At 38.1% G+C, this 20,693-nt stretch overlaps 1 protein-coding gene across 3 annotated transcripts in view; it reads right to left on the bottom strand.

Moving 5' to 3' along the window:
- The window catches only part of DROSHA (drosha ribonuclease III), a 75,755-nt gene that overhangs the window by 39,667 nt on the left and 15,395 nt on the right, over positions 1 to 20,693 (bottom strand). For all 3 annotated transcript variants that reach the window (XM_075052329.1, XM_075052328.1, XM_075052327.1), the window contains 8 exons: positions 17,978 to 18,064; positions 17,783 to 17,869; positions 14,694 to 14,765; positions 12,454 to 12,535; positions 11,303 to 11,377; positions 7,788 to 7,957; positions 4,098 to 4,222; positions 798 to 897 (listed from right to left, as the gene is read on the bottom strand). In XM_075052329.1, the coding sequence (XP_074908430.1) occupies positions 798 to 897; positions 4,098 to 4,222; positions 7,788 to 7,957; positions 11,303 to 11,377; positions 12,454 to 12,535; positions 14,694 to 14,765; positions 17,783 to 17,869; positions 17,978 to 18,064 (798 nt within the window). The remainder of the gene's footprint in view (positions 1 to 797; positions 898 to 4,097; positions 4,223 to 7,787; positions 7,958 to 11,302; positions 11,378 to 12,453; positions 12,536 to 14,693; positions 14,766 to 17,782; positions 17,870 to 17,977; positions 18,065 to 20,693) is intronic.

Raw genomic sequence — 20,693 nt, 5'->3', positions numbered from 1 at the left:
AAAAACCAACACCACTTAATTAAATTCCATCTGGTATCAAAGAAGTTAATTTCTCCTCTATGTACTCTTTACATAAGTTGTCCAATTAAAAGTGCCTGGTAGGCATGCACCAGACAAATTCAAAGCTTCAGTCCAAGATGTTAAAAAAACAGATACCTGAGAGCAGGCTGCTTTAGTCTATATTTAGGTGACTTTATTTTTCTGATTTTAATTTCCAATTGGTTGAGCATCTGCTCTTAGGAAATGCTTATTGCTCATCACTTCAGGGGGGAAAAAAAAAAGATAGGAAAGGCAAAAATTCAACAAATACCTCATTTGTCATTAAAGATTACTGAAAATAACAACAACCAGATGATTTCAACTCAAAGATCTTAAGGAATGTCACTACGACTGCCTAATAAATTACGGTTTAAAACCATGCACAAGTGTGGCAGTTTTTATCTCAGAAGAGAAATGTTTAAAATTATGAGCCAGCTAAAAGTGCACTCTGAAGTAAAAACTCCTTCTCTATGCTAAGCTCTTGAAACCATTAATGGCAACGGCTATAAAGAAGTTATGGTCCTATAATGATCGTTTTCATAATTGGGCAAAAAACTTGCAGTAGTTTGACAGCTGAAAAAAGGAAAAAAAATCCATTCGCTAACAAGCAAAGATAAAAGTAAAATCAGTGTTAACAGCCTGAAAAGAAAATCTTTTGTGAGGGATCTCTACTGTTTCCCTAAACAGGGCGGTCATATGGCTTTATTCCACCCTGAATTACTGTGCTCAATTATCAGTTACAGGAAGGCCCAGCATACCTCTCTTTGTGATAATTTCTGTTTATCAGCCTGTTTGACTTTGGGACTATTAGCGAGCAGGTGACGCAGCTTCACATAACTCTTCCACAGCTTTTGGTATCTGAAGGACAAAACCAGAAAACAAATATTTTGGTCAATACAACGGAAGTCTCTCATCGTTTGTCCTTATGAACACACCAGCTGCACCCATATACACACAGATCATCTACAAGCATCCTTTTGCTCCAGAAAAAAAATCTCAAAGCATTTTCCAAGAGAGGTGGCAGTGTCTCTGCAGTTGTTCCAGCAGGCTGGACGCAGCAGCAGAGGAGGCATTAGTGCGCAGTGCAAGGTGAACAGCAAAACTCAGGGCAGAACCCAGGTCTCCCAGATACCCACCCGTCCTCTTCAAAGAGCCACTTTTGCATGCTGAAAAGATTTGCCCGCAGCATGACATCTCAATTCAGGCAGGTGAAAACTCCCTCTTCTCCACAGGTTTACCTATCACTCACTGAAAAGCAGTAGTAACCTTTCCCAAGAAGTGTCTGTTCTTACACTGGCTGAAACATTTCAGTGAAGCACATGAGGAAGAGCTCTACAAGTCATGTGCAACACGAAGTCATTCTGTGAACAATGAAATAAAAGCTTCATTCCCTGGGGGTTTGTGCTGAATGGAAACAGCAAGTCAAGTTTTCTCTGTGATTAGCATATACTTATCCATATCAGGTTTTCTCCAACCGTCTAGCCTTTTCTTATTTTGGGGGTGTTTAATTACACATGAACTTCAATAACAGAACTTTTTGCCTGGTGGGAGTCCCTATGCGGTCTATCACGGATTTTCACAAAATGTGTAAGAACTTGCTCTCTTTGAAGATAACATCCCACCATTATATTCAGCTGCAATTGACCAACAGGTTCAAAAGCTACTATGGGAGGAGCGACCAAGAGAATCACGACATGGACCTTGTGTCCTTAGGAAATGACGCTGTCTTCAAAATAGTATCACCTTTGTAGAGTTTTTTCGAGAAAACCCATAAAACCAGACTTTTAATAGGAAGCAGGGAATTAGAGGACAGATGGAAGAAGTTTACTCAAGTAATTTATTTTCTTTTATATTTACATTATAAAAGATGATCCTCCTCAGCAGCAACATAGAGCAGCGGTTTTAGTAGGAAGTTACCACATTAGTGGCAAAGCAGTAAATGAAGCAGCAGCTTTTCTACTATTTCATAATCTTCCCAGCATCCCACATTCACAGGCACACAAACAGATCTTTTCTTATTGGCATTTTTTCCATAGCTATTTCTCCGCAGCATTCTTGAATGTATACTGTCTGCCTCTAGAGATGCTGATATTTTTTGAGTCTATAAACACATCTAAAGTTGTCAGTCCATAGATTTTTCTTATGATCTGTTCTCCACATTTCTGCAATCTGCAGAATAGCACATCTATTTCTGACAAATCCCCATCCAAAGAAGAAAAATGAGTTAATGAGCAAATCAATCAACCAACCAGAAAACAAACAAATGCCATGAGGAGGTTTCATCCCACAAAAAAGAACCTGAAACTATGATCTACAATATGCGTTTTACTACTAGTATTAATATGGGTGAAACGAGCTCTGTTATTGCAGTTAAGTTTGAGAATTAATAAACAGATTACAATAACTAAAAATCCATATTAGACCTCAAAGAAAAGACACACTAGAGGAAAATCTTTTCTGGGCATTACCTATTCCACATATAAACCAGAGTTAAGCCTGAGATTTATGATGGCACCACAGAGGTCTTTCACAAAAAACTGCTTTGTTACTCTGGTAAAAAGAAGCACGCTTAAATTCTGTAAGCAGCTCTGGGGGAAAAAAAAAAGCCATGGAAATTTTAAAGGAAGTTAAAATTAAAAAAGTGTGGGAAGAATAGTTTTTGTATCTTTATACTGTTTTCAATGCAAAGTACTAGAACTTTATGAATATTTAGAAACTCAGCATCAAAATAGAGATGGTTCTTATATTCTTTGGTCTAATGATTTTCTTTTTATGGGTAAGAAAACTGAAAGATGAGGAGGATTAAAAGTCATGCTCAAAGCCAAAAGAAAATATGTTATTATCTGGATAAGCACTCCCTCTTCCCACTTTCCACCATATTAAATCTAATATTCTCAGCAAGTAGTTGTAGAAGAATATGTCTGTCATACATGCACATATGAGTGTTTGGGCCTCAAAACTGCAGGTGAAATTCAATGTCCTTAAAAGACACTGGAGGAAAATGTATGAGGAAAAAGACAACCTTAACTATACATGCACAAGAGATGGGCTCTATACTGTCTGTAATCATTCAGAAAACAGATCTCCAAATCATTGGAAGAGTTCCCTGAAATTGTCAGAAATTAAGAAAAGAATTGTGAACAAAATACAGCAATCACTTTAATGTCACTAAACAAATCCACAGTGAAACAGTATTTCTAGCTCTGCCTGAAGTTCTGATTCCCTCTCCACTCCTTCATTACATTCCTCCCAATCTCTATAAGGATATGAAAAGTACAGAGAAAAGTAGCATGGACACAACAGCTTCCAAGCTAGGAAACAGTATGTAGACTTGATCCTTCAAGGCATAGAAAGAGACAACTAAGTAGGATATGGCAGGGTGCAAGAAACATAAATGTCGTGAAGAAAGCAAACAGAAAATGGCTATATTCTTCATTGTTAGATCTAAGACCCGAAGAACATTTAATTAAACAATCAAGTAGCAGCTCTGAAAAAGAAGTCAGTCCTTTTTTATATGATGCACAATATTACCGGGGAAGCGATTACCTGGAATGTTCTCCCTGTCAGTAGCATAAAAAGACTCAAACAGTGATTTGAGAAATTTAGAGAAAGAAGGTCTATTCAGGGCTGTTAAACATAACTATCTAAATACATCCTCTAACTCAGAAGTCCATATGCTACAGACCTTTGGAAGCCTTGGGTAAGTATTTCTCCCCCTCTGCCTTCCTGTTACACTTATTTTCTCTCTGAAAACCTGCAACTGGCCTCGCAGAGAAATAACATGGAGCTTGAGGAACCTTTGGCCGGACCTAGAAGACCTGCTCTCTTGAGAAATTTCGTACTGCACATGCATACACATTTCCTTCAGCAGATCCTGAATTATGCCAGAAAAAAGAAGTTATACCTTATGTTCTCTAATTTACAAGAGCTTGTGTCCAATGTCATAAGCACTAAGCTTTATGTTGGACTCAATTAAGCACATAAACAAGCCCTATTTAAGCCACAAATGACAACAGTAATGAGTTTCTGAACGAAAGGTGGAAGGAAGAGCATCTTACTGAGGATCTCCAGCATAACTGAGTTGAGCAGGTCGTATCCCGAAGTGGACAATAATGGGGAAAGTAATTACATCAGGATTGAACTGTTCGCGGTCCAGTTGATCAATACGAACTGAGCTGGGTTTCTAGGAGAAACAACAAAATATAAAAATTGACAACAGCTCCATGGAAAATTTGTTGCCTCTAGCCCACACCATCTAGGAACCATGAAGCAGCATTATTCCAAGCTTATTAAAATACACATAAAACTAATCATTAATATTGTAATAAATATTTGGTAATGACAATGACTGAAACAAAAGTTAGTTGACTTAGCGTTCTCAGCAAAAAAAGGAAGTCTTTTTATTTTCATTTTACAAATTAGGACATCTACCATTTGATTATTTCCGAGAACTTAAAGCAACTTTCTTTGGTCGACCATCACACTGGAAATAAATTTAGGATTAGCATTCTGGCATCCAAGCTCCCACATGCCTGAGCAGTTCACTAAGATCAGGTTACCTCTCTAATTTTAGTTTGGTTCCTGATTTCCCAAAGCAAGTAATGCCATTATTAGATCCATTCAATCACACTGACTAAACAGCATTAAAAAAAATTTGTTATGCTACTCTTAGAAAAGGCTCCTAGGCTGATGTGTAGAATGAGGAATACAGTCTCGTATAATGAGGAGACTTTTGTCCTTTTTATACTTCAAAACCTAAGTTCTTTTTATAGTTAAAAAGGACAATATAGAAGGAGGCAACTTTCACTTCACCTCTAAAAACACAAAAAATGAGTAATTGCACATCACTGCAGAAGACATGCTGCTTACAGAGCTCTCGATCACTTATCTAACATTTAAAAACTCAGTTGAAGGTGCACAGTTTGTCTCCAAGTAAACATTTTCTCCATTACCTGGCAAGCTGCTTTGTTATGTGCCTGCTTACTCCCCACTTTGCAATCAGCTGGATGAGGCCAATATTTTCTGCTTGTCTAAGGTTTCAGAAAAAGGGCATTACTTCTAGTTACCTGCATCTCAAAACTTCTCATTTAGTATTGTGAATTTCTCAAAGATGAGTTTCAGAGTTACAGAAACAGTTCCCACCATTCTCTTCACAAACAATAAAAATTGTGTCAAGAACAAAGCTTTTACCCTTCAAACCACCTTGGTAGAACTGTTCACAGGAATCATTTTCTGCATGGATAAGCAAAGCCTATTCTATAAATAAAGGTAAGGCTCATCAGGTGGCCACATTTCCAATCTATTCTAAAAACCCAAAAACTTAGTTAAAACTTTGACATTCAGATAGAGAAACATTTTCCAAGGGAAAAATGCTTATCAGCTTGCCTTAAGACATGATGCCTGAACATAATGTTACATCTCCTCAGCCAAAAAAAGTGAAAAATAAAAAAAATTAAGTTAGTTAGCTCATGCTGCCAGGCTTTAAAAAAAAAAACAAAAACATATGTATTTGTATTAGTGAAAAAAGCAGCAATATTTTAGAAAGAGTGAAGTATTAAAGAGGATTAAAATTTGTGAACCTTTAAAACTATTCCAACACAAAGTTTCACTGAACTAATGAAAGACCATGAATAAATTAAATGGTTTTAAATAATGCTGAACTGTTGTTAGTTGTTTAAGTAAATCGGATTTATATGCCTATCAAAAGTTTTTCCCTTCTCCATCATGCATATATACACACACCTTACTTTTAAAAAAAATAAAATACATATATAAAACCTAGATCTGCTCATAAGAGGAATTATGATTTCTGAAGTGATGTTGTGGAGGAAAGCAGCAAAATAAAATTTAGTGGTTTTACTTTGTTGTGTCAAGTGGATAAAATTGAATTGAAGAGCTGTCATTTTCTAAAACAGTTTCACATTGTCTCTGTAACAGAACTGTTTTATCTTCTAACATTGTAAAATGCACAGAAAATGCTTTCACACTCTGTGTTTTGCTTACTTTCATACCCAATTGAATATGCTGCAATGAGCAGAAAAAAATCCACAAACTAAGACATTGCAATCTTCCTGAGAGAAACAAACATGTTCTAATGATGGCATTGTAACATGACGTTTCAAAGTGCTGCAGATTTCTTTTATGCTTACATATTTTCCTGTCCACATGCATCTTTAAAAACATTATCTTGTAGAATGCAAAGTTTGTCAGTAAAAATCACACAAAATCTCAAAATTAACACTACCACTCACAAACTGCACTGCCTTGTGCATACAGACATTTACAGTTCAGTGACAGAAGGAAGGAGCATATATGAGTTCCTTCATGCTAAACAAAAAAGCAAGTTTTCAACTAGCTGAAATCAGCAGATCTTCAGCAAAACCACTGAAGTTATGTCAGCATATACCATTCAGATGCTGATGACTTGTGCACTAGCATGTGCTTTGTATCGCAGAAACCACAGGCAACGTTAAGTTAAGCAGTTAACGCTGTCTAACAATTTCTATTATGAGATTCTGGTTTAGCACTCAAGTTTTAACCAGCTCAGGTAGAATTTTCCATAGTGAGAGTTCACATGTATTCTGTATTTCATGTTCCCACAGATGATCTTATTCTTCTTTTGGTTTAGAAAGTTTTAGCCAGAAGGAAAACACTCAGAATGAAATCAAGGGAAAAATAAATTATCCTGCCCAAGTTATGATTAGCTTATAAAGTAGTTTACTAAATGTAATGCTGCCATACTTAAAAATATGAACTTGAAAAATATACTTAGGAAGTCACCCTGGCTGCAGTTTGGGGACAGGTTTTTCAGTTAGCAAACTAAATTTCCCCTGAGGCATGATACCAAGTCACACTTTCTGCACAAGCTAAGAAGTTAAGTTATAAGGAAAGTAGGAAAATGAATTAGGAGAAAGAAAGGTATTACAACCAAGAAAGCTGCATGGCAGTCTAAAATATTAGGTCCAAAACATGCCTCTACTACTGAGATACTACTTTGCAATACTGACCAAACCACGCACACAGAACCCTGCAGCTTTTAGGAGGTATCTATTCTTGTGACCCACATTTCTTAAGTGTGAAAGTCAGAAAACCAGGCTAAATTCACATAAACACTGGAGCTGAAAGGAGCTGTGTTCAGAGAACATATGCTTTAAAATACTAATTGTTCCAAAAATAATAAGGCCATAGGGGTTTCAAGCTTGGCACTGAAAATTAATGGATGCATTCATTAACGTACACAAAATTTCTCAGTGTGAGTGAGAGCAACATAGAAACAGTGTGGAAAAACCACATAGGCAGAAAACACCTTTTCCATATTCACAGCAGAATCTGGACAGTGCACTTTAAATAGAGCTGGAGGGTCAAAAGAGGAAGATGAAAGAAAATGGCAAATAGTTACTAATTCTCTGGTCCTGTGTCAGGGAAAAGAGAATGAGATCATGAACATAAAAGCTTTCTGAGAAAATAATAAAGCAGTGGAGCAAACTACAGTTTCACATACATAAAATATAGCCACTCCTTTTAACGTGCACATTGAAACAGTGCTCGTCTGGAAATCTGCCCTTCAGTAGAGCTGCAGTGGGTGCAATTCTTCCCAGGGTTGGAAAAAGTCAATGAACTGTTCCTATAGCAATCTGCAACTGTCATTCGTCATCTTTTCCCTTTCCAATTCAGCCTGTAGCAAACCCTCTGAAACAAGATATGCACGTGTCATTGGGTTCTTCATATATCAGAATTATTTGCTCTACCATGCCAGGGCTGGTAACGATCATCCCTTTGCATTCTTCTGCATATTTCTGCCATTCCAGTTCTTCCCACTGAAGCATGTTGGCAATCTCCTCTTCAGGTACCAGAGCTTTATTGCATCGTAACAAGTAGAGAAGAATCTGATGCATTGAGAGTACTTCTTTTCCTCCATCTTAAAAACATAAATAAATAAAACACATTTCAGATAGTCACTCCTGAAGTACGAGCAAAAGAGAAAATATGCAGAACACAAAATATTTGGATGAGCAAAATGAAATGCAAAATGCTTAAGCAAGTTGACAAATGTTTTATTGATGAATACTGCGCATGCATGAACACTTTGCTAAACTGGAAGCACTAACAGCAATGGTAGCAAGAGTAACAGTTTCTAACTTGCCTTAAAAAACTTTAAAATGAGCAGGCAGAAGAATCAGTTACATTGTCCAGTTATATCTTCCTTTTCACACTTTTGTAATTCTTTTTACAATGGTAGTTAAAAAGCCTTTAGGCTTTTATGCAGCTTTTTTAAAGAACACTCAAAATTTTACAGGATACTTCTGGATGAATGTAGCAAGTTATCCCTGCATTTAAAACTCATCTATAGTGCTTACATGCTGTACCTGCAGTAATGAAGACTAAAGAGCCTCACGCTGTCATCTGTCACTAAATGAATCAAGGGCACATGAAAACTGCTAAATACTTCTGAGACCCCAGGAAACATGCACAACAAAGGCTGCTTGTAACAAAGGAAGACAGTATAATAAACATCTGACTGGCTCCAGGTAGGCAGTTGCAGATGTGAAGATGCAAACAGGAAAAACAAGTGATGGTCTTGACAGACCACCACTCAGAAGACACTGACTATGCAAATTCAGTATGTTTGCTCATATGAGTAAAAAGATAGACATGTTTGTACAGTGCTTTAATTCTGACACACATCTCTCCAACCCCCTCCTTCAACAACAGGGTGTTAGTCTGTAGTAAGGAGGCATCTTCAAGTTTCATCCCCACAGAGCACAAACGTCGTTTTCCTTTCCCCAGGGAGCAGGAGCAGTCTGGTCCTGCCACTGAGTACATTCTCTCTATCACTACACACACGAAAAAAGGAATGGAGAAAAACCAGAAGTAAAGCCTTAGAGCAACGTGGTGATGATGCCACAGCACAAAGAATAGGATCCCAGGCACACAGGAAAAGCCTCGCAGAACTGCTCTGTAACAGCAATGCTGCATAAGATGATGTCCTCTACAAGACACACGAGGGAGCAAGCACTTCTCTTACTTCAGCTGGGATTACACCACTATGGTACAGAAAAGATGAAAGGGAATGATGTAACTTGGCCTCTTAGAACAATTAACCTCATTCAAACTCCATGAGGGAACCTTAAATAGGGAAAACACATCCCAAACCTCACTGGAAACAGAAAATACTTCCAAATAGCTACAGGGGCAGATTTTTAAATGTGCAAAGTTTTCCTTGAAATTAAAGGGGGACTCAGTTTACAAGACTTTTGTCTTTGTCAGCAACTAGATTATACTGTTACACAAGAGGTAGCCCATGTCCAATCATCACTAAAAAAAAAAAAGCGTAGCCTTACTCACTGAAGATTGCTTACAGCAAGGGTACAGGTTGCTATAGATAGCTGTGCTTAACAGTAGTTAAGACCTGACCTTTCCTGGGTCAGAACATGCAGTACTTGGGACCTCAAATGTTTTTTTTTCCTAGTCTTTTACTCTCTTAATATATTTATCATCATAAAAATCTATCACAATGAATACAATACAGCAACTATTCCGCATGCTGTGCCATCTCTGGCACTCAGTAAACCTGGTATGATTAGCTCAGAGCTATCCAAGGCCTGTCTCTAAGTAATCCACAAAGAAAATCTGACATCCCAAACCTCATATTTTTAGACCATGTTAGAAAAATAAGAAAGAAAGAAAAGTAGAGGGGATGGGAAATCAGCAATTCATTTCTGTGGTTAGAGACAGTTGATGGATGCGTGGAGATCTGTTACACCAATATATCTTCTTTGAATAGACATAGATAGATAATGTTCTGCAAATGTACCTGGAGGAAATAGATTCCCACTCTCTGGAAATTAAAAATCTCCAAGGACATCACAGAATATAATCAATACAAAATGCAAACTTCATTAAAAAAAAAAATCTGTCATAAAGATGCTAAAAGGCAACTACATATGCAGAAATATCAGGAAAAAGACACATTTAAAAATAGTTAGAAGGCTGGGAACCTTAAAGAGGAAACACACAGGAATACATGTTATCGAGACTTATCTTTCCCTATCAGGAAACAATCCAGCCATGCAGAAAGAGCTGACTTCTAAACTAAAATAAAACAAATCAGAATATAAAGACCCCTAACTAACAGGAAAACACCCTCAAGCTACACAAACCAGGCAGGTCAAACTTGTTCTCATTTTGTGATGAGGTCAAGTTAATCAGCCACATGTAGCTTGATGGCTTATTTTGTAAATTGCTTCAGCAGAACCAAATCAATGTTTGCTACCAAGCCTCAGAGCTCTGCTTCTGATTGAACAGTGTTGTGCAGCCAGGAAGGAACAACAATTAGAAATATAGTCATCCAGCCATCAGTACTCTCCACAGTAATGAGCCAAACCTCATTTAGTTACAGCTATAATTAATAGCCCAACTAAGTTTCAAAGCCCAGAGCAGAGAGCACCTCCAGGCCACAGCCCTCATGATGAAGATTGTTCCATGTCTCCTCTGCACCCTCATTCCAGCAGCTGAAACACATCCTCCTGTCCACACAACCCTTGTGGAGCAATCACTGGCAGGATCTCAGCAGGACACATTTTCAATGGAGCCATGACATTTATATCAACTGAAAGTCCGTCCTAGTACGTTAGGATGTGTTAAATGCCCGCACAAGCTGTTCACTCAAAATAAGCGTAACGCTCCACACTGAAGCTTGTCCTTGGCTGGCAGGCTAGTGTTGAATTGCACCAGAATGGTGTTTTTCTGTCATTCAACATTTGCTGCAAGGTCTAAGTTTACATTAAGATAAAGAAAGAAACAATCAGAACAACATGTGCTCAGGTGTGCCAATCATGCTGACACTCAAAACCGCACATCAGGAATTTTAATACAATCACACGGTACCCCAAAGAGCAAAGGGGACATTAAATTCAGTTTCACATGTGAAATTAGGCAATAGTACTCCTCAAATGCCACAGCTCCATCTCAGGGCAGGACAAGGATGACCCAGAACTGCCTAAAATCACCACGACAGAGACAAAAGGTGGAAGTGAGACTTGGTCTGACCATGTGAATCCCAGTTCTGAGTAAACCATCCAGGCTGCCAGCAAGCACTAAAGACTTCAGAGGGAAGCACCAAATCTCTACACTGACCGAACCATTTGACTTGCAGCAAGTTTTTGTTTGTTTGTTTTGTTTTATTTAATGGGGGGGTGTTTTTTGGGGGGTGGTTGTTTTTTTCAGATCTAATTTCCATAAAGCTACATAACACAAACATTACCTGGAAGAAATCTCACAAATCGCGGCATGAAGTGAAATCTGGGGCAGCTAACAGAATCATTTTCAAGTGAAGGACCTTAAATATGAAAGAAACACAGAAAAATTATGAACTGCAATGTTTTTTCAAAAGAAATAAAAAAAGAAGGCCACCCTGCTGCAGATAAAATTATGATGAAATGTGCCAAATGATGCACTAGCTTATTAGTCCCTCCCAATTAGTGGGGAGGTTTTTTTGGTTACAACAACAAAGATAACAAGGAAATTTCCTTGATGCTATTTTGTGGTTTTTTTGTTTCCTATTTCATCATCCAAAGCGTTGCATGCAAAACCAATAAGTACCTGGTGTTAAAAAAGAACAAACAATCAGAACCAGTGGTATGAAAGGCAACATTGATATTAGAATACATCTAGTATCAAACCAAAGAAGGCTACACACAATGTGTGAAACTTGTATGCTCCTCTGTTTAACTGCATAAGTGCAGAGTGCATCTCCATAGACAAAGTCAAGACACCAAAACACACCTACAGATACTGAAATGAAATTCCCTTGATATTCTCAGTTTTCTTTTAGACCAAGGGAAGAATCATCCCTGAAATTCTCCTTTGTCACAGTCTTCACAGAAACATGTATTTTCATCTTGTCAAGTCAAAAACATTCAACTATAATGATACGTTATCCCTCTATGGCTGTCTGTATGACACTGCTTTGCAAGTTGACTGTAGAGAAATGCTGTGCGAATAACTTGTTTGTTAGCTTGTAAAAACAGAGAATAGTTTACCTGACACCTTGGCTTCCAAAATACCATGCACACGATACTGTGCAATATTACAGAGATAATATTTACCACTTGATTAAAAAAGAACAGTTTTGGATTAAGGAAGAAGTTTAGTCTGCAGGAATACAGTACCAAGTTTGTGCATTTCAATTGCTACAGCCCACACTAATGAACTCTAATGTATTTCATCTTCTTGAAGAACAAAGTGGAAGTTTGTCCCTCTCACATAAACCAGCATTTGACTTGTTCTTTTGAGGTCCCTCCTCACTTTTTTCTTTTTAAACCAAAGAACACAACAAAATAGAGTCCTATTTACAAAAGCTGCAATTAATTGGTTTTTTGTATGTTGGGGTTTTTTTTTTCCCCTAAAAGTTACCTTTAAGATTCCAGTCATAGAGCTCCAAAATATCTTTGAATAGATATGAAGAGAACAGCTCAAGACCTCTCACACAAAAATTCTGGGGAAAGAAAAAAATAAACCAGAATTATTTAATATTGTAATACAAGTAATGCCACTCACATATATTTAAATAAAACAATGAAAGAACCAGTGTTTTCATATTTGCCAATTGCTAGACACTGGAAACAGTATTGATATATCTGTAATCACCTACTGTAACATAATAGATTGATCTCTTCAGAAAGCACTGTCAAGAAAGCACTGTAATGAAGACTCTTTAGTCAATGTCCAAATCAACGGTATAGGCAGAAATTATCAATCTGTGATAGTTCACCATGCACTAAAACCCTTTCACCCAAGTAAGCTAAGCAGATGACATATTTCTCAGGAGGATCTTTCTTGTAATTCACTTTTTTCCTACGTGTTCATATTAAATGTTTATAAATCAGTGATACCATGATCACTTCCATACCAAAATATCAGTACAACACAAAGCCAACAGGAGAAGATGGGGGGGGGGGGGGGGGGCGGGAAGAGAGGAGAAAAAAAAAAAGAAAGAAAGAGATTCTTCTCATCAAGTGGGGAAGCACCTCCTTTAAAGCAAAGAGCTTCCATTCAGAAATGAAGGAACTTAAAAAACCTTCCTTAATGAACTAAATCAGGCCACGTTGATATAAATTGTACTGTGATACCAGCCGTAAATTCCAAAGCTAAAAAAAGCTATCTCTTTCACAAGAATGCATTAGTAAAGATGGTCTGCAAACAGTGCTGTAGCTAATTGACCAGGATTCCAGAAAAATGTCAAATTGCCTATTTTGCTTGGTGGCCATTTGTTGTTTTAGAACAAGATTTGGAGACAACACAGCAGATTCAGTAACAAGAAATGAATTGTTTTGATCACATTAATCTTGCTGAGGAATTTCAGAGTTCTTGCATATATTTCAATGATGTTGAGCAACAAAAAAGAGAGATATCTAGCAAGAAAAATGTAAATGTATGCGTGTGCTGGTTTTGGCTGGTGTAGGGTTAATTTTCTTCACAGTAGCTAGCGTGGGGCCATGCTTTGGATTTGTGCTGGAAACAGTGTTGATAACACAGGGAAGTTTTCCTTACTGCTGAGCAGTGCTTGCACAAAGTCAGTGCCTTTTCTGCTTCTCACCCACCCCACCAGCGAGGAGGCTGGGGGGGCACAAGGAGTTGGGAGGGGACACAGCCGGGACAGCTGACCCCGACTGGCCAAAGGGGTATTCCAGACATATGATGTCACGCTCAGCATATAAAGCTGGGGGAAGAAGGAAGGGGGAGACATTCGGAGTTACAGTGTTCTGTCTTCCCAGGTACTTGTTATGCCTGATGGAGCCCTGCTTTCCTGGAGATGGCTGAACACCTGCCTGCCCATGGCAAGTGCTGAATGAATTCCTTGTTTTGCTTTGCTTGCGTGCACAACTTTTGCTTTACCTGTTAAACTGTCTTTATCTGAACCCATGACTTTTCTCACTTTTACTCTTCCAATTCTCTCCCCTATCCCACTGGGGGGAACGAGCGAGCAGCTGTGAGGGGCTTAGTTGCCAGCTGGGGTTAAAGCATGACAATGTGACCAAATTAAACACTGATCTTTGTAGTTAATATGCAGGAGTGTTTCTGTACCTATGCATGCTGTTCCACTGCAACAATTTACTTCACAAACTGGCTTCACCAGAGATTAATTTGTAATAACAACAACAACAAAAAAAAGATCATGAACTCAATGTGCTTTGTTTGTATCTACCGGAAATTTGTTTTGGCAACAGCTTATATTAAGTACTGATAAGCAATCTTCAGAGCTTCAAACTCATGATTAAGTTTCAGCTCTGCCATTGACTTACGTGGTCCTGGCAAACCAGCACCTCCATATGCCTTATTTTCGTCATCCATAAAAGAAGGATAATGCCTAACTCAGCTTACAGATAAGAGTACCTGACGTATATTGTATATAACTTAAAATGAAAAGAAGCTATAGATATAAGCACTTCTTACTATTTGATTTTAATATACGATAGCCTAGGTAGATGGATTTATGCTAGTACCTGTGAGTGCAAGTTCCTTTTCAGCCATTTGTTCAGAATACAGCCTGTCTCTTGGAGACTTCGCGAGATGGGATTCTGAAGAGTTTAATCCACTAAGCATATCGACAACTCATAACCCACTCTGACTTTTTGACTAATTATCCTTCTTACCTCAGGCATCATCTCCTCAATGAAATGAATTGTATAGTCAATGTTAAATCTGATTACTTTACATAGAGGAATCTGGAAGGAAAACAGAAATTCAGCATGAAAAACTATACAGCTTCAAATGTATACTTAATACAATTTTGTTTGCAAAGGCATTACTGTCTGCTGAAAAGGGCACTTACTGAAACAGCTGCTCTGGGGGATCATGCAAAGGCAGGAACACAAGCGTGTGCAAGAGAAGTAACAGTTCTAAATCCCCCCTCTGTAATAACACAGTGCTGACAGGAGGGATGGTAAAGGAAGATTAAATAATGCCATCTACTGGAGATGAAATTTTGTTTAGAAGAAAAAGCAAACCTCAGTAAACCTGCATCTTCTCTCACTTGTATATTTCGAACTGAATTTATTGTTGGTGACACAACATGTCAGATTGATACAGTGACCTGAAGGCAAGGTGTTTTTAGCACACTGCCAATTCTGTTAGCTATACTGTCTTAAAAGATGGCTTTAAGTTATAGCAACACAATGTAAGAACTTCAGGATAAATTTATAGGTTTATACTAATTTCATCCAATAAATATTCTCAGAAGTTCACTCAACTAACTAGTAAGACAAACATCTAATTCTTTTTTTTCACCTTTGAAAAAAAGTTCCTTTGTTTGTGAAGTCCATGGACTACTGAAGGTATGTGTTTTAAATGGGATTTTTTAAAGCAAAAAAGCTAAATTTCTGAAAAACTATAGAAATGCCTAATCCTGCCCTACACATCTACAGCTCTTAGCAAGTTTTACTATTCACTGGCCTTGCAAGCATAAAAGAATCTTAGAACAAGTCAACGGTCTGTGAAAGTTAGGCAACCCAAGGTTATTTTGCATTGATAAGCAGACAAATAAATATCTGAACAGTGCTGGGGTTGCACTGAAATCAATGGAATTAGCACAGGGGCAATATTCTGCTTGCATCTTCTTGCAGCCCACTGTCAAACATTTGACTATTTTGTTTACAAAAATCTGTTGATATCTGCATGATAAACTAAGGAGCTACACCGAATAACCAAACAAAAAATTGCATTTCCTACAATTTGATACAATACGGCATGTGAATACAAGAACAAAAAAACCTTGGAAGTGAAATGTCCCACTTAGAATCCGAGGAGCGGAAATCCTGTTACATTTAAATCAGCGGGGTTTTTAAAAAAAAATAAATACAGGGAGCATTTGCTTACTTTCTAACATGTAAGTTCAACCAGGGGAAGATATTCTGATTCAGAAACTCAGTAGCCTGGGGTATTTTTCTTCGTATTGAGTAGAAAATGAATGCTTTAGTGAAGTGACTACAACCAAAATCTCCATGAATTAGAGTTCCACATACACAAGCAGATACATAGCAAAGGAACATGTGGTTGGTACTGTAAAATTGTTTTGATAGTTATATCAAGAAAATTATAATTTCTCTTATGACTGTACTAACCATTTCCCCTAATATCTGACCTGCTCAATTATTACTGAGTAATAGTAATAACAGTAGTAAGACTTCCAACTGTATGCAAGGCTAAGATGTCAGATTACAGAAATTTGGTTCATTCAAAGATCTTGGTGTTCAGATCTCTATTTTTGCTACCCTTTGCTACTTCCCTTTTATCAAATGTGTTCCAAAATATCTCTCAAACAGCAGTTTCTATGTTGCCAAAAATCATCTCAAGACAGCAAGAGACTCTTTCCAAAGGTCTTTATACCTGTTAGTAACAGGAATTGACAATACAGCGTTGCTTTGTATTTAACTCTGTAAAAAAGTAATAATTTGCTACCGATCACTTCCCCTACTTGGAATGAGAAAACACACACATGCATTTTACAGGAAGAGTAAACAAAATGTCTTCATTAACTACTCATATCACACACAGTTTTCCTTGTTCTCTATATATTAAAGATTTCCATAATTCTCTGCCTTTCTGTCATGCAGTAGACACAAAAATTATAAAGATAAGGTGGTCTCTTTATCCTTTTAATGGGAGTAAAACGAAACCAGTCCTTTTTGCTCATTTGCAAAGTGAAAACGTAAAGCCTTGGGTCAATCTGCCTTGAACCCCAAGGCTGAGTTAATGTTACTGGGCAGGAGTGCTTCACACTGCCACACCACAGGCTGAACTCCACTCTCTCACTGACTTCTTGTCAACATGAGTCCTTTCCCCAGCTCACCAGAAGTAAAGGGTTGTCATATGTTTTACATAAGCAAGCTGTCAGGAAAAAAGTACTTCCTTCTCAGTGCCTCTCAGTTCCAGTAGTCTTACATCCCAGTCCTGTACTGACAACCATTCTTATACTGGGTTTTAGTATTGGTGGTGTAGCTAGTAACAGGTACAAAAATGAAGGAAACAAATAAACACTACAGCATTTGAAAAAACAGTTCTTGAAATATCAAGATACCAAAAAAATCTTCAAGTGTACAGAAATTAAGTCTTCACATATTTTTCATTCAGATATGGCTAACTCAGCTTATATTGGAAAAGCAGGGCAGTCAGGGACCAATCATGTCCTTTTCTTGTTATATTTGCTTTCAAAGCATGAAATTAATTGCCTTTAAATACGTACAGCTTTTAATAAAAATCGTAACTTGCCTAGTTCCTGAAGAAGTTGAACAGATGTTGGAAAGTAGCAGATACATCTAGGTAAGTTTTTAGAAGAGAGAAATCCCTTTAGAGCGGATCTCTGAAAAAAGTCCATTTGTCACTTAAAGGTAAAACCTTTTTTTGTTGATGCCGTTTTGTTAAGCTTTTCCAACTTAACAAACCTGCTCACCCAATTTAAATCCAATTAACAGTTTTAACAAGTTATTCCATTATTTATTTTACTTCCAAACTGTGAAACATGTAAAAACATTACTTTGATGCGCATCACAGTCTGAAGACAATGCTCACCACAATTAGTCAAGACCAAACCTGAGACTCATCAGCACAAATGTCTTTCCCGTCCCCAGTGCTGGCGAGATGTTTGTAACATACACATATTATTGTTTTAGAGAAGTTCTACTTAAGGGCAGAAACAGCTTACCTTCCAAACAAATCCCACGTATGTAGTAATGAAAATACTTACGTTTGTTAGTGGGGCATGTGCAAACATTGAGAACCCTTCAAAGATATATTCATGGTCATCATACTCAATAACAGTAGGTCTGTCTGTCTTAAAAAAGCAAACAAAACCACCAGGGAGTAAGCAAGAAGCAGTACTACTTCCACCACTGGAAACAAAATTAAGAGTCCTAGTTAGAATTATTTATAAAGTACTTACTAAGAAGTTTGTGGGAGGCGACACGGTAATTCGATAGTGGTATAGTCTTCCAGCATTGTTGGTCATGGGGCGACATGGTTTAATGGGCTTAAAGAAAGAGATAAGTAGAATTATGTGTAGAGTCAAGGCAAATTTAGATTAAAAGAGAGAATAAAGCATTTCTAATAGCCATGAAATATGCACTAGGAAAAATTAAATAAAAGCAGGTAGTCATAATTAAGCATTCTAGGAAGAGGGAAAATGTGGCCTTATCTACATTTTCACTTTCAGAAATATTTTTAAAGCTATTCAAAAGGAAAAAAAGGTGAAAAACATTGCTGTAGTTTTTTTATTTTCCTTCTGACTCTCCATCTTTCTTGCACACAGCAGTTAGTTGTTTACGTACCAGAATAATTTGTTTCAGAAACTGATTTTAAAAAGCTTACAAAAATTAACCCGGACCTCACATGAGAAAATCTCAAAGTATGCTATCAAGATAGACAGGTATCAGCTCATCTGCTTGGGGCAAATCTGGGGCCTGAAGAGAAGGGGTTAATCTATCACCACAGGCAGCTCTGGTAACCCTGCTCTGTCTGCCAGGTTATAATGCCTGCCTGTGAGGTCCAAAGGCAGCCAGTCCTCCATGCGCTCTGATGCAACAGCAAACACCTGGAATTCATGTTTTCTTCCAGCTTGTTCTGAAGCAGTCCAGTTTAAAGACCTCCTTTAAAAGGACCTTTAAAGACCTTTAAAATCCTCAAGAGTCAGACAAAACCAGCTTCCCCTATGCCCTACATCCAATTTGCTGCAGTTCAAAGGCTGCCACCAGCCTGTTTGGAATACATCTGTCTGCATGGAAAAAAAAATATGAAAAAAATCACTGCAGCAAGCAGGGTACTACTTTAAACAGCGTTACAAAAGTTGGCCTGATTGAGATGGCAAGATAGCTACACCACTATGCAGCTCTATGCACTTTGCAAAACCCATCCAATAAGTAGGGTAATTACTCTGGCTCTTCATCCCCAAATTGAGCTTCTCGCTGCTGAGACAAGACAGTTACAAACCAGGTAGTTTAAAGCTAGGCAGTTTTATCTACACGACACTGTAAAAACTAGTACATTGGTTGAAGAGAACTAGCATAGTGGTTGATGAGCTCAATGTGACCCATCAGCCTGCGTTTGCAGCCCAGAAAGCCAACTGTATCCTGGGCTGCATCAAAAGAAGCGTGACCAGCAGGGTGAGGGAGGTGATTCTGCCCCTCTACTCCGCTCTGGTGAGACCCCACCTGGAGTGCTGCGTTCAGCTCTGGGGCCTCCCAGCATAAGAAGGACATGGACCTGTTGGAGCAGCCACAAAGATGACCAGAGGGCTGGAGCACCTCTCCTATGAAGACAGGCTGAGAGAGTTGGGGGTGTTCAGCCTGGAGAAGAGAAGGCTCCCGGGAGACCTTACGGCAGCCCTCTATTCCCAGAGAGGGACTTTTTACAAGGGCATGTAGTGATAGGACGAGGGCTAATGGCTTTAAACTGAAAGAGGGTAGATTTAGATTAGATGTCAGGAAGAAGTTCTTCCCTGTGCGGGTGGTGAGGCACTGGAACAGGTTGCCCAGAGGGGCTGTGGCTGCCCCATCCCTGGCAGTGTTCAAGGCCAGGTTGGATGGGGCTTGGAGCAACCTGGTCTAGTGGAAGGTGTCCCTGCCCATGGCAGGAGGGTTGGAACTACATGATCTTTAAGGTCCCTTCCAACCCAAACCATTCTATGATTCTATAATGATATCCTAAAAGATTTTCTGAAACCTCAAATTCCCAGCTGGCCTTGCTCCAGGGAGCAGCTGCCTTCATGCAGCAAGTTTTATATATGAGTTTTCTCCTAAATTTTCTCCCTCCTCCTCTGCAAGAAAAACAGTAAAGACAATGTGGGGAGGAACTGATCCTGAACTGGAGTGATTTATAGCAAGCTTCAGACCAAAGTTATTTTTCTGAACTGGAATAATTTACAGAAACATTCATAAATCCTTAACTGCAGAGAAATAAAAGAATGTTTCAGTAAATATATGTAAAAAGGCATATTGAAAAATGAAATTCTTCAAGAAAAATTACAAAAGGTAAATTGTAAACCCTACATATTAACGTTCTCCAATTCTTTCACAAAAACAAAGTTTTTTAGAATAAAAAAGCTTGAGGCCATCCAAGCACTTTTTTTATTTCCAGAAACAATACTGATCACAAAGCATGCTCTGTACAAATGAATATGTCTAAGGAAAATAACCAAACGCTATTTCAACAACATTTTCAAAAGAAAGGCACTACAATTCTGAAATGTGTTTCAGGAAGCTGATGGAGTCATTTTGTCTAATCACGTATTCACAAAGAAGGTAATAGACTGTTTGACAGTTTGCAGTGCAGACACACTCTAGTGCTAAGGCAAGAACACCTCCTGACAAGCTTCCTGCTCCTGTCAGCAGCAGAATTACTGTTTTACTTACTTTTACTTTTAAAGCAGTCCCTTCACAAAGAGGGCCCTCATAACATACTCATCCACTTGAAGATGGTAGATCTTTGACCACAAGTTCTTTTTTATTAATGTAATTGCGTTTCAGAAACTTCAAAAAAAAAAAAACCAGCCCCTAGAACTAAACAAATGCAAGCAAAAGTTTTCCATAGTTTTCAGGCGGATTTCATTACCAGTATTGCATTTTAAATGTAAGGTTACACAACTAAGTGATTTAAAGTTGCAC

Source organism: Buteo buteo, chromosome 20 (assembly GCF_964188355.1).
Source record: "Buteo buteo chromosome 20, bButBut1.hap1.1, whole genome shotgun sequence".
In the NCBI taxonomy this organism is placed as follows: Eukaryota; Metazoa; Chordata; class Aves; order Accipitriformes; family Accipitridae; genus Buteo; species Buteo buteo.
Note: the sequence above shows the minus strand (reverse complement) of the source record. Positions and strands in the feature narration are given on the sequence as shown.